This window comes from Salmo trutta, chromosome 35, assembly GCF_901001165.1.
Source record: "Salmo trutta chromosome 35, fSalTru1.1, whole genome shotgun sequence".
NCBI lineage: Eukaryota > Metazoa > Chordata > Actinopteri > Salmoniformes > Salmonidae > Salmo > Salmo trutta.
The window spans coordinates 18,562,105-18,575,886 of record NC_042991.1 but is presented as its reverse complement, the minus strand read 5'-3'; the positions used below and the strand labels follow the sequence as shown (position 1 = coordinate 18,575,886).

The 13,782-nt window shown below is 43.8% G+C and overlaps 2 protein-coding genes across 5 annotated transcripts; one reads left to right on the top strand and one right to left on the bottom strand.

Annotated features, from left to right (window-relative positions):
* adat2 (adenosine deaminase tRNA specific 2) lies at positions 1-6,619 on the bottom strand. 4 transcript variants are annotated; one of them, XM_029733677.1, is made up of 7 exons: positions 6,386-6,619; positions 5,806-5,910; positions 5,260-5,410; positions 2,110-2,216; positions 1,851-1,923; positions 1,661-1,735; positions 1-582 (listed from the first exon to the last, which is right to left on the bottom strand). In XM_029733677.1, exons 1-6 carry the CDS (start codon positions 6,482-6,484, stop codon positions 1,707-1,709), a joined length of 564 nt encoding a protein of 187 aa, XP_029589537.1. In that variant the 5' UTR covers positions 6,485-6,619; the 3' UTR covers positions 1-582; positions 1,661-1,706. The 4 variants fall into 4 exon arrangements, with proteins under 4 accessions (XP_029589537.1, XP_029589538.1, XP_029589539.1 ...); XM_029733678.1 differs by having other exon boundaries at positions 1-522; XM_029733679.1 differs by having other exon boundaries at positions 1-452.
* A 40-nt stretch (positions 6,620-6,659) lies between these two features.
* Positions 6,660-11,083, top strand: pex3 (peroxisomal biogenesis factor 3). The gene is made up of 12 exons (XM_029733672.1): positions 6,660-6,896; positions 7,179-7,310; positions 7,487-7,568; positions 7,667-7,710; positions 7,825-7,946; positions 8,173-8,239; positions 8,372-8,426; positions 8,563-8,713; positions 9,606-9,676; positions 9,768-9,899; positions 10,057-10,153; positions 10,249-11,083. Exons 1-12 carry the CDS (start codon positions 6,824-6,826, stop codon positions 10,330-10,332), a joined length of 1,110 nt encoding a protein of 369 aa, XP_029589532.1. The 5' UTR covers positions 6,660-6,823; the 3' UTR covers positions 10,333-11,083.
* Positions 11,084-13,782: the final 2,699 nt, after the last annotated feature.

The window sequence follows — 13,782 nt, the reverse complement described above, 5'->3', positions numbered from 1 at the left end:
TTGCGCATTTAATTTTTTTTTATTAGATTTACAAGAGTTTTAAACCATGGTGAAAGCTACAGCAGGTCAGTGTGGAGCAGTCATTTGGAGCTGGTACAACCGGAACTGTCTGATGCTGCCTGGGCGGTTAGTTCCTCCGTTCCTGATCCCGTCCAGGGAAGAGACCACTCAGGGTTTAAGGCTGAGGGATGCTGCCTGGGCGGTTAGTTCCTCCGTTCCTGATCCCGTCCAGGGAAGAGACCACTCAGGGTTTAAGGCTGAGGGATGCTGCCTGGGTGGTTAGTTCCTCCGTTCCTGATCCCGTCCAGGGAAGAGACCACTCAGGGTTTAAGGCTGAGGGATGCTGCCTGGGCGGTTAGTTCCTCCGTTCCTGATCCCGTCCAGGGAAGAGACCACTCAGGGTTTAAGGCTGAGGGATGCTGCCTGGGCGGTTAGTTCCTCCGTTCCTGATCCTGTCCAGGGAAGAGACCAGTCAGGTTTTAAGGCTGAGGGATGCTGCCTGGGCTGTTAGTTCCTCCGTTCCTGATCCCGTCCAGGGAAGAGACCAGTCAGGTTTTAAGGCTGAGGGATGCTGCCTGTCTGCTGTAAGTGACGGGGAGGAGTTTGACTGACTATTACCCCACACAGCTGTGCTCTATGATACAAACACATTCCGTTAGTCACACGCCAAACTGCAGTCCTGGTGTGAGTGTTGGTGGTTACTGAGACTGATCAAAATACCCGCGGGAGTCGATGGGAACAGACATTTGTCTCCTTTCTGATCTGACATAAGTTGGTCCCTCTCATTGAAATATGGTCCGTCTGCAGTGATGTCTGGCCTAGTCATTCAGTAAGAGAGACAGGACAGGACTGTCTGCATGGGCGCTCCCAGTTTATTATACTATTCAGTGCTCCTTCTCTCACTGAGACTAATGGTGTGAATATGTATTTGTTCTTCAGCAGAAAATAAATAAATCACAAAACAGCTATGCCACTTAGTAATCACAACATTTTCAAAGTAGAGAACCCCACCATCCTATTGTACATGATGACGCCAGTACTTAACAATCCAAGACATGCACACCAAACCCAGAAACTATCACAGACATGATACATTGAAGTGGGAAATGGCCTCAGGGGGGCAACACTGATTTCAGATCCATGACGGCAGTTGACTGACGCCAGAGAGAGAGAGAGAGCTCCTTTAGAGGTTGCTGAGGGGGGCCCGGCACCTGCCTTAAGCTCAGCTCATCCTAGACCCAGGGTGCTCGGAGTGAGATCACATCTGGGTTAGATGAGAACATGGAGAAGAAGCGAACCCAGACAATAATGCAGTCCAGACAGTTTCTGTCTACTTGGTACTGTACACTAATAACCATAATAAAATCAGCAGCAGTTCCTCACACAGCCAGCCACACAGGAAAGATACAGAGCCTGCAAAGCGTCGCAATCAAGCCACTTTCCAGGGCCTGGGTAGCGTCCAGCCAAACTATACTGTAAGGGTCTAATATACTGTCAATAATATGAAAATTAAAATAAGTGCTAACACAAAAAGCTGAGCAAATAAGTGAGAACACAAAAAAATCTATTTGATTCCTTTGTCAGATAGACAAATCCAAGTCTGTTTAGGGAAAAAGCTTTGTTAGCTAATCCCTTTACATCATCCTTCTCTGCTCCTCACCTAATTTCTTAAAGTCTAGAGCCCCCTGCTGGACACCAAAAAAATCTCACTCCTTCCTCGTCTTCGGCTTGGGAGCTGAAATGGAAAAATCTGTCTTTCAAAGTTATGCAACTATAATGTACATGATAATACTTAGATACTTATAATGCTGGTTACAGGATGTGATACATCCTAAATGAGCAGTTCTTACCATTAGGGTTCTCCTGTTTATAAAAAGTCTTCAGCATCTCCACTGCTTCCTCTGCTCTGAAGCCAGAGATACACTGAAAATGAAGGAGCAAGTGTTTAATCATTGTCCTCCTGAAGTAAGTTAATGATCCTTCTCAACTCTAGACTAGGCTCGGATGAGGATGCATTTCAACACGGGATAATCAGTCTCTTTCCAACAAAAGCACAAAGAGAGATTGGGTTCAAAAAGAATGCTGTGAACACTGGACGACATATTGTACCTTAAATGATGAGCCAGTGTGAGGTAGATCAGCAGAGGGGATGTCTAGAACAGATCCACAGCCACCAAACCTGTCATTATTACACCCATAGACCACTAGAGGAATGTCTGTTGCACTGTTAAGGTAAAACCGATAATGAGGGGCCTCCCGAGTGACACAGCGGTCTAAGGCACTACAGACTTGGCTCATCAAGCTCTAGCGACTCCTTCTGGCGGGCCGGGCCCCTGCAGGCTGACCTCCGTGGTCAGTTGAACTGTGTTTTCTCCGACACATTGGTGCGGCTGGCTTCCAAGTTAAGCGGGCGGGTGTTAAGAAGCGCGGTTAGGAGGACGCATGACTCGGCCTTCGCCGCCGAGCCCGTTGGGGAGTTGCAGCGATGAGACAAGATCAAAATTGGGGAGAAAAAGGGGGTAAAAAAAAAAATATATATATATATATACTGCTCAAAAAAATAAAGGGAACACTTAAACAACACATCCTAGATCTGAATGAAAGAAATAATCTTATTAAATACTTTTTTCTTTACATAGTTAAATGTGCTGACAACAAAATCACACAAAAATAATCAATGGAAATCCAATTTATCAACCCATGGAGGTCTGGATTTGGAGTCACACTCAAAATTAAAGTGGAAAACCACACTACAGGCTGATCCAACTTTGATGTAATGTCCTTAAAACAAGTCAAAATGAGGCTCAGTAGTGTGTGTGGCCTCCACGTGCCTGTATGACCTCCCTACAACGCCTGGGCATGCTCCTGATGAGGTGGCGGATGGTCTCCTGAGGGATCTCCTCCCAGACCTGGACTAAAGCATCCGCCAACTCCTGGACAGTCTGTGGTGCAACGTGGCGTTGGTGGATGGAGCGAGACATGATGTCCCAGATGTGCTCAATTGGATTCAGGTCTTGGGAATGGGCGGGCCAGTCCATAGCATCAATGCCTTCCTCTTGCAGGAACTGCTGACACACTCCAGCCACATGAGGTCTAGCATTGTCTTGCATTAGGAGGAACCCAGGGCCAACCGCACCAGCATATGGTCTCACAAGGGGTCTGAGGATCTCATCCCGGTACCTAATGGCAGTCAGGCTACCTCTGGCGAGCACATGGAGGGCTGTGCGGCCCCCCAAAGAAATGCCACCCCACACCATGACTGACCCACCGCCAAACCGGTCATGCTGGAGGATGTTGCAGGCAGCAGAACGTTCTCCACAGCGTCTCCAGACTCTGTCACGTCTGTCACATGCTCAGTGTGAACTTTCATCTGTGAAGAGCACAGGGCGCCAGTGGCGAATTTGCCAATCTTGGTATCTCTGGCAAATGCCAAACGTCCTGCACGGTGTTGGGCTGTAAGCACAACCCCCACCTGTGGACGTCGGGCCCTCATACCACCCTCATGGAGTCTGTTTCTGACCGTTTGAGCAGACACATGCACATTTGTGGCCTGCTGGAGGTCATTTTGCAGGGCTCTGGCAGTGCTTCTCCTGCTCCTCCTTGCACAAAGGCGGAGGTAGCGGTCCTGCTGCTGGGTTGTTGCCCTCCTACGGCCTCCTCCACGTCTCCTGATGTACTGGCCTGTCTCCTGGTAGCGCCTCCATGCTCTGGACACTACGCTGACAGACACAGCAAACCTTCTTGCCACAGCTCGCATTGATGTGCCATCCTGGATGAGCTGCACTACCTGAGCCACTTGTGTGGGTTGTAGACTCCGTCTCATGCTACCACTAGAGTGAAAGCACCGCCAGCATTCAAAAGTGACCAAAACATCAGCCAGGAAGCATAGGAACTAAGAAGTGGTCTGTGGTCCCCACCTGCAGAACCACTCCTTTATTGGGGGTGTCTTGTTAATTGCCTATAATCTCCACCTGTTGTCTATTCCATTTGCACAACAGCATGTGAAATTTATTGTCAATCAGTGTTGCTTCCTAAGTGGACAGTTTGATTTTACAGAAGTGTGATTGACTTGGAGTTACATTGTGTTGTTTAAGTGTTCCCTTTATTTTTTTTAGCAGTATATATATATATATATATATATATAACATTACATTTAAAAAAGGATAATGAGGTTTGAAACTCAAGGCGAGTTCGTTTTGAATCGCCGGGTGCTGCGGGTGGCCGGAGTTCGCACATTTTAGACCATTCCATTGGGCCTGAAGTGAAATCTCCACCCACCCGAGGCATCAGGCAAAACAAACTCGCTCTTAGAAACGTCCTACAGAGTAGGGTGTCCACCCCCTCTTCCAAGAGTGGGTGAAAACGCACTTTGGTGATGAAATTTCACTTCCTTATGTTATTGAATACATTTTACCAAGACATGATTGTAAATGTTCTGAATCGTTCAGTGGGGTCTTTCTCCAACATATCATTAACATGATATCTTAAAAGTAAGATTTCGTAAGCTAATTAACCTAATACATCCAATAATAAGCACCGAGCTCTGTTGACATAGCGGAGCAGGTTTCTCGTAACAATTTGAGGATTTTACATTTGTTGTCTTCAAAGTTGTTTCAGCGGGTCGCAAAAAGCTAAATTAGCTTGACACGAGCTGAATTAAATGTGAAAGACTGAAAATAAAAAGCTTGGTATATGCTCAGTGTTCCGTTGACATTTCACATACGCTTGTTTTTGTGAGAAATCTTCTGAAAAGAACAGGAATTTCGAATGAATATGAAAACCGTGTATAAAATATGAAAATACGACATGCCATGTCTCAAACTCAAACCATTTTACATCTATATTAATCTATGCCCTGCGGATTCGAGAAGAAAGATGACGATTTCAACAGGAAAGTCAGTCTGTCAGATAGCCAGTAACCTTCATTCTTGCACAGAATCCAGCCTAGCTGTTTTTTCAGATTTTTTACCACTTTTTTTCCTCTGGCCTCCATTGATTTAGTCACCCCCATCTTACAAGGGTCAAAACTACAATCATTTTTGAACGGATTATGATAAGAAACATGAGGTTTGGACCATTGGTTTTCTTGGAGGATTATCTACACAACATATTATTTTACCCATTGGTCAAAATATCAATTTTTGATTGGCCATCCTATACAGAGTCATTTGAGGTAAACCCTCACAACGAACCTACACAAAAGCTACAGTAAACTAGGTAAACCCAAGTGGAGACTGGTTGATGAGGTCATAAGGATACTGGTCAGGCGAAGAGCTCCTGCACACATGATGCATGGCTCCACAGTCACGTAAAGCACAGTCCTCTCACACACTGTCCTGGGGTCCAGGCCTCTATGACAACACCACTCCAGCACCTGGTCCAGAGCCACCATCTCAGCATGGCGAGTGGCCTGGAACACACAGAGACAGATACACATTAACAGGCATGGTGTTGGAAGGATAGGAGAAAGAGAACGATTCCAGTGGTTCTCAAACCTCTCCTCTGGGATCCCCAGCCCTTCCATGTGCTAGCTCTGGAATAGATCAAACACTTCTGATTCAGCTTGTCAACTAATCCTCAAGCCCATGACTAGGTGAACCAGGTGAACTAGTAAAGGGCTTCAACAAAATTGTGAAACGTCTGGGAATCCAATAGGAGAGGCTTGAGAACCACTAGATTAGGGTACCGGTATGGCTTTGGTAAATGCCTTTGTTTGGACACGTGCAAGGCAATAATCACAGCAAATAACCATTGAGGAGATGTGTTTGCCTATGATAGCTCAGCTGAAATGATTACGTTACTCACATTTTTTGTTTCATTCACTTCATTTCTCCCCTTTCCAAGAATCTCATTGTTGTAGACCATGAGACATCCAACAGGCACCTCACCATTCTCCAAAGCTTCTTTTGCCTGTAAAGAGGTGGAGATTATTATTAGTACACCAACCATTTAAAATAGTGTGTTGTAATTTACTGGTGGGATTGACCTGTCCTGCCTCGCCAAAATGCGCCGTTAGTGGTCGCTGTTCCGTTCCTTTTCTTTTGCGTCTTCATAGTGAAAACGCAAAAGAAAAGTAACAGATTTTTTGGGGCGTTCTCTAAAAGTTATTGAAAACCATAAAGAACTAAACACCGACCACCAACGGCGCATTGTAGCTATAGGTCCTGCACCTATGCTAGGGTTTCCCAAACTCGGCCCTCGGGACCCCAATGAGTGCACGTTTTGTTTTTTGCCCTAACACTACAAAGCTGATTCAAATAGTCAACTAATCATCAAGCTTTAATCAATTGAATTAGCGGTGTAGCGTTAGGGCAATAAACAGAACCTGCACCCCATGGGATCTCGAATACCTACTTTGGGAAACGCTGCCCTATGCCAAACCAACCATGTCAAAGGCATTAGCCATCCACATCTGTATGTCTTCGGCACATGGCTGAAAGTTCTCTCTAGAAACGACATCATTCCCCCCATGCTCTGTCCCCATGTTGAATGTACAGTCTGAGAAACTAGATCAATTAGATTACACCAACTAGCTACTCCAATTACAGAGAGCTCATGCGACAGAGTTATAAAATCCCCACGGTCTGCCTGGAACAAATAAGCGCGCGTTGAAGGGGAAGATAATATTAGACGGACCACGCAGGCATTTCTTTTTGCAGATGATCGCAGAAACACCGATCAATCGATGTTGCTTTGCTCAGCGTGCTGCTTCCCACCTCGGTGTTTGACATGTAGCTAGCCTTTAAATTCGTGTCATGTGCGACTGTGGAAAATAACACGGTTTGGGTGCTTTGTTTCTTCTGTTTTATAAATCGTCTCGAAAATGTTTTCGTCCACGTGGAATTTTCTGAAACGCCACAAAAGGAAATTTATTTTCGCTGGAGCTTTTGTCGGAGGTAACGTTAGCTAGCTACGCTATCAAGATAACGTTAAGCTAGTTAGCCAACTGCTAACGTTAACATTAGCTATAAAAGTTGGCAAGCAAGCCATAATGTTTACCTGTGTGGGTCTGGACTTTATCAGAAATATTTAATGTAAACTTTGAAGATTATGCATATATGAATCTAAGTTACGTAAATGGATAGAAAATGAATGTCCTGAAAGATAATCATGTTAGGTAAATCTAGTTAATAGCTAATCTCATTCTAGCTACCATGACCTTATTTCACCTGTTCCAGGTGTGTACTTTCTTGGTAAATATGCTCAAAAGAAAATCCGAGAGATACAGGAGCGAGAGGCATCAGAGTACATCGCTCAAGCCCGACGTCAGTTCCACTTCGAGAGTAACCAGAGAACGTGCAACATGACAGGTACAGTACTGCTGTCTACCTGATCGGCACATCATCTTCAGCCTACTAACAGTCCCAGAAATCTTCTGCAACACTCATTATGTCAAGTGATTACGTTACTGCTGTATTGATTCATATTCCTATTTGTGCAGTTTGACACCCTGTTAATGCTTTTTTTAAATTATTATTTTTGTTAGTGTTGTCAATGCTCCCTACATTAAGAGAAGCCATTTTACATCATCTAAACTCTGAGAGCCTCACTACACTGCTGAAGAGCAAGTAAGTCTCTCATGACCTCTGTCAGGGAATTGCTTAAGCTATAGTTAAGCAAAATGATTAGTTTAAGGTATTAATGACATCGGCTGTTTCTCTTCTAGACCAGCAAATAAACTTGACATATGGGAGGACCTGAAGATTATCAGTAAGTTATTATTCCTTAACAGCAATTACGTTGTGAATCAATAACTCAAGTGATTTGATCACTTGATATACAGGTATGTCATGGAATCACTCCTCTTTTTCCTATTTCCCCCAGGTTTCACCCGAAGTGTTGTGGCTGTGTACAGTACATGTATGTTGGTTGTTTTACTCCGTGTCCAGCTCAATATCATTGGTGGCTACCTATACTTGGACAACTCTGTCAGCAAGAGTGGAATGGTAAGCCTTTAAGCTTCAATCTCTTGTACCCTATGGGGTAGTTTTAATTCCCACACACACATTTAGCCCAGTACTGGACTAAAAAGCTAACTAAATGGAGAATCTCTATTTAAAATGTTTTTTTTTTGGTTCAGGAATTAGCTTCATCTGTGTCCATAAAACCACCCCTAAATGTTAGATGTGGGGGGGTCTATAAATGCAATTTTTGTGTTCTGTGCTCCACCAGATGCCCTTGGCCCCTCCAGACGTGCAACAACAGTACCTCTCCAGCATCCAGCACCTTCTTGGGGATGGTAAGAGACAATTACTCTTTTTTCTGAAATAGCTAGGCCTTTAGTATAACAAGCCCTCTGTTGATTAGCCCAAATGAGTTCCACAGGCTGTAAAGCATCCTTGCATTTTACGAATTCTCTCTGACTCCCAAGGGTTGAGTGAGATGATAACAGAGGTTAAGAAAGCTGTGCAGAACACATTGGGCGGGTGAGTCACAGTGCCAGCCACATGCACGCATTGCACAGCAGCACCTCAAACCACATTAGGAGGATTAAGTCATATGTGATGCTTTTGCCTGTCTGTCAGTGACCGTGTGTCTGTCTCCCCCACCGTGTCTCCCCAGGGTGTCCCTGAAGCAGAGTCTGTCCCTTCAGGAGCTGGAGCAGCACCTTAACCAGATCAGGGCCCAGGTGGAGGAGGGGGACGGGGGCTCCACACACAGACCTCTCTCCTGGTACATGATGCCTGACGAGGAGAACACTCTGGCTGCACAGGTGACAGCCCTCACCTGCCCCCTTTTTTTTTTGTACTGTTCCGACCAGCAGACCAGAACTAAACCAGCAAAAACAGTGTAGGGCACAAGATGCAACTGACATTTTGCGGGTGAGGCGAGAGGGGATGGGGGGCATCTTGTTATGACATGCCTTATCTGAATTAGGCCCACTGAATTATACCTATGGAAAAAGAGTGGCTTCTATGGAGGAACTTTGAATGTCTTTAAACTTCTGAGTTGGTTTAATGTTGGATCAGAGCAAATGTTAGCTAGTGTGGAACAAGCTAAAAACAAGTATTGCCTCTATTTTGTAGTTAATACATCCAATGTGAAGCTATAGTATCCTTAACTTGGAAAAAGTTAATCCATTATTTTAAACATGTCTCCCTAATGCCTGAATCATGCTTTTTATTGGTATGAATCTTGTCCTGGAGGCAGTACTAAGCGAGTTCCACTAGATGGGCCAGCTGTAGGCTACAGTAACCTATGCTTCAGAGGGGAGGGGTAGGTAGCCTACACGCACACCAACTGGCAAAGATTTCCAGCTGGCAGGCAGACACTGGAATATACGTTTCTGAGCTACAGAGGGAGGGCTTTGCATATGCAATTTCTTAAGATTTGTGTGGGACTGGAAAAAAATGGCTGGAATGTTATTAACCGGTTCCCATGCTTTTAAAATAACAGTTCGGTTCCGGAACAGTATAGATGACTTCCGGTTCTGTTCCTAAATCATTTTTTTGTTTCTGTTCCCTGAACCGGTTCCAACCCTTGCTGGATTGTCAACCCTGGTCAGATTAATGGTCATGAACTGATACACATACAACTTGATGGATTTTTTTGTTTAGTTTATTTGGGTTTAAACTGGGGTTTCCATTTATTTAATTGTTTGACAGGCCTGTGGTCTGACTGAGAATGATATCACTACGATAAAGCTGCTCAATGAGACCAGAGATATGCTTGAAAGGTAAGATGGAGGCCTAACACTCATTGACCCTTATTTAGAGAGGTTTATCTTGCGCGTGGGTGTGCTGAACTGTGTCCTCTCTGTCCTCCAGCCCGGACTTCGGCACTGTACTCAACACCTGCCTGAACAGGGGCTTCAACCGTTTCCTTGACAACATGGCAGAGTTTTTCCGGCCCCCACCCGGAGCACAAGGGGACTCCACCCCCATCACTACACCTGATAGGTCTGGGTTTTTTTGTGGATGAATTTAGTTGGCAGCAATTTATGGGAGGTCACTTGTCATCGTAAATCACTTTCTGAATTCCACAAATGAAAAAACAACCTTTTTGTATAAAATTGATCTACCTATCAATTAATGCCCCCTCCACAATCTCTTCCAGTCTCTCGCATGTAAGTCTCCCAGTTGCCAAAATCATCCCCATTGTGAATGGACAGATCCACTCGATCTGCAGTGAAATACCAAGTCACTTTGTACAGGTAAGAGCTCATTTGCCTTTGGGAAGGATTTCCATTTTTGAATCCCAGCAAGTTTTAAGTCTTGACTCTAAGGATGACACCTTTCCTCTTTGCAGGATCTCCTGATGATAGACCAAGTGAAGGAGTTTGCTGCCAATGTGTATGAGACATTCAGTACATCCCATGAACTGCAGAAATAAGGGAGTTGACATATTCCTGGTAGACCTGGCCCGCTCTTCCTGCTCTGTATCTTTGCATGACGCTGCCTGCTGTGGGCATCACGAATGGAGGAAGAAATGCTCTTATTCTCTGTACCAAGTCAGAATACTTGAGGACTGTTCCATTGTGGAATGTAATGCCATGAACTGCTGCCTACTCTAGCTGTAGACCTCAAGGTGAGATACCCACTGCATCTTGGGAAGTTGAGTTTTTGGCTCACGGTTTATAAAGTCAGCCAGCCAGACTCCTCTGAATCAAAGTAACTTTCCTGTGTCATGAAAAATAAATAAAATCCTGAAAGCCTTGTCCCACTTTACGTAGACGTTGTTTCGATACATTAACCATAACAAGTTGAACTACTGTCGCTTTGAGTTTGAACTATTTTCTCCTTTCTATTACTGTGGTTGAAGAGTCAACCCTTACCTTCCATTTTGACCTTTCATCTACAAATATCAACAGTGCTGTGTCATCTAGGCTGCAAGTTCTCATTACACCTCATTCTAATTCCTGTTTAACAATGTTCAGTATTGTTTAATACATAATTCTGCACTTTCTATGTTGTCTCTTTGTTTGAAATGTAATCTTTAAGGTTTATTTTCTTAAATCATGGGAATTTCAGAGGTGAGAATCAAGGCCTATGTATTATATATTTTGTAACAACATTCTTAATGACAACAGAAAATGTTGTAGTGTTGACATTGAAAATTATAAAGTAACACATGATTTAATATATTCAGTATTTGATTTGTGTTTCTTATTATATAGAAATGTAGGATGCTGTTTTACTGACTGCTGCTTCTGTATCATACTGTAGTGTTGATTAAGAAGTTCCTTTGCGCAGCAGCAGAGGGCAGCACAGAACTAAGGACTAACATTGACTCCCTCATGACCTCAATACAACCGCTGCCAATAAACGCAGGTTGGCATTTATTCGGATGACTCATGAAGGCTGCTCTGCAGGGTAGCACTAGCTGGCACAGCTAGAAATTAATCAAATCTGATTTTAACACTAACCTTGTGCCTAACAAATTAAAACCAAAAATCTTTTTTTTTTAAACTAAATATATATATTTTTTTATGATATATAGACAATTTTGACTTAGCAGCTGGCCCATCTAGTGGAATTCACTTAGTACTGCCTCCAGGACAAGATTCATATCAATAAATGTCAACCTGCTCAATAAAAACGTGGTATGGAACAAGTACAGCTCTATTAAATGTTATTAGGAAATACATTAGATTACATTCCTTGTTAATTTCACAGTATTTATTTTACAAATGGATCTGCCACCATAATTTAAGAAGTTAAACATAAAGAAAATGACCTATAACATGCATTTTGTGTAGTTGGCATGTTTTTGCAGCATCATTTATTATGAGTTCTAGAAAATACTGATGGCAAACAAAACCTCCTAAACCTTTGTTTTCAAAGATTACATCGTTCATATGATATGAGTGTGTGACTAAACATGACATCATCTAGTTATTGACCTTTGTGATAAACACATTGATTCACATTTCAATTTCATTTTAAGCTTCTCTCCTTTTCTATACTGGTTTATATTTTTTCACTTGACTACACATTTTATTATGTTATGGGGTAGAAAAGATATGATTAGATGTAAAGTGTTTGAATATAAAATAAATAAAATGACAATTTCAGGTGAAACATAAACAAATACATATATTTTTGTGACAACCAGCACTACAACCAGGAATACGACTTTCCCAAAGCGGATCCTTTGTCTGCACCTCCCAGGGAATTTGAACTGAGTGAGGCTTCGGATGCGCGCACACCACCCACCGCTTCCGAGTATATTACTCGCTAATGTCCAGTCCCTAGTTAACAAAGTCGACGAAATCAGGGAAAGTTGCTTTCCAAAGAGAGATTGTAACATACTCTGTTTCATGGAAACATGGCTAGCTGGGGACATGTCGGAGACCGTACAGCCAACGGGATTTTCAGTGCATCGCACCGACAGGAATAAACATCTCTCCTGTAAGAAGGGCAGTGGTATATGTTATACATACGAGAACTCAAGTCCTTTTGTTCACCTGACCTAGAATTTGTCACAATCAAATGCCGACCGTATTATCTCCCAAGAGAACTCTCCTGGGTTATCGTCACAGCCGTGTATATCCCCCTGCAAACGGATACCAAGACGGCCATCAAGGAACTCACTGGACTTTATGCAAACTGGAAACCATATATCCTGAGGCTACATTTATCGTAGCTGGGGATTTAACAAAGCTAATTTGTGAGCAAGGCTACCTAAATTCTATCAGCATATCGATTGCAGTACACGAGCGAGTAACACGCTCGACCATTGCTACTCTAACTTCCGCGATGCATACAAGGCCCTCCCCCGCCCTCCTTTTGGTAAATCTGACCATAACTCCATCTTGTTGCTCCCCTCCTATAGGCAGAAACTAAAACAGGAAGCGCCCGTGCTTAGGTCTATCCAATGCTGGTCTGACCAATCAGATCCCACGCTTCAGGATTGCTTCGATCACGTGGACTGGGATATGTTCCGGGTAGCCTCAGACAATAACATTGATGTATACGCTGACTCGGTGAGCGAGTTTAGAAGGAAGTGTATAGGAGATGTTGTACCCACTGTGACTATTAAAACCTTCCCTAACCTGAAACTGTGGATTGATGTCAGAATTTGCGCAAAACTGAAAGCACGTACCACCACATTTAATCATGGCAAGGCGACTGGAAACATGGCCGAATACAAACAGTGTAGTTATTCTCCGTAAAGCAATTAAACAAGCAGTGTCAGTATAGAGACAAAGTGGAATCGCAATTCAATGGCCCAAACACGAGACCTTTGTGGCAGGGTCTACAGACAATTACGGATTACTAAAAGAAAACCAGCCCTGTAGCGGACATGGACGTCTTGCTTCCAGACAAATTAAACAACTTATTTGCTCGCTTTGATGACAATACAGTGCCACTGACGCGGCTCGCTCCCAAAGACTGCAGGCTCTCCTTCTCCGTGGCCGGCGTGAGTAAAACATTTAAACGTGTTAACCCTCGCAAGGCTGCCGGCCCAGACGGCATCCCTAGCTGCGTCCTCAGAGCATGCGCAGACCAGCTGTCTGGTGTGTTTACGGACATATTCAATCAATCCTTATCCTAGTCTGCTGTCCCCATATGCTTCAAGATGGCCACCATTGTTCCTGTTCCCAAGAAAGCAAAGGTAACTGAACTAAATGACTACTGCCCCGTAGCACTCATTTCTGTCATCATGAAGTGCTTTGAGACACTAGTCAAGGATCATATGCCCTCCACCCTACCTGTCACCCTAGACCCACTCCAATTTGCTTACCGCCCCAATAGGTCCACAGACGATGCAATCGCCATCACACTGCACACTGCTCTATCCCATCTGGACAAGAGGAATACCTATGTAAGAATGCTGTTC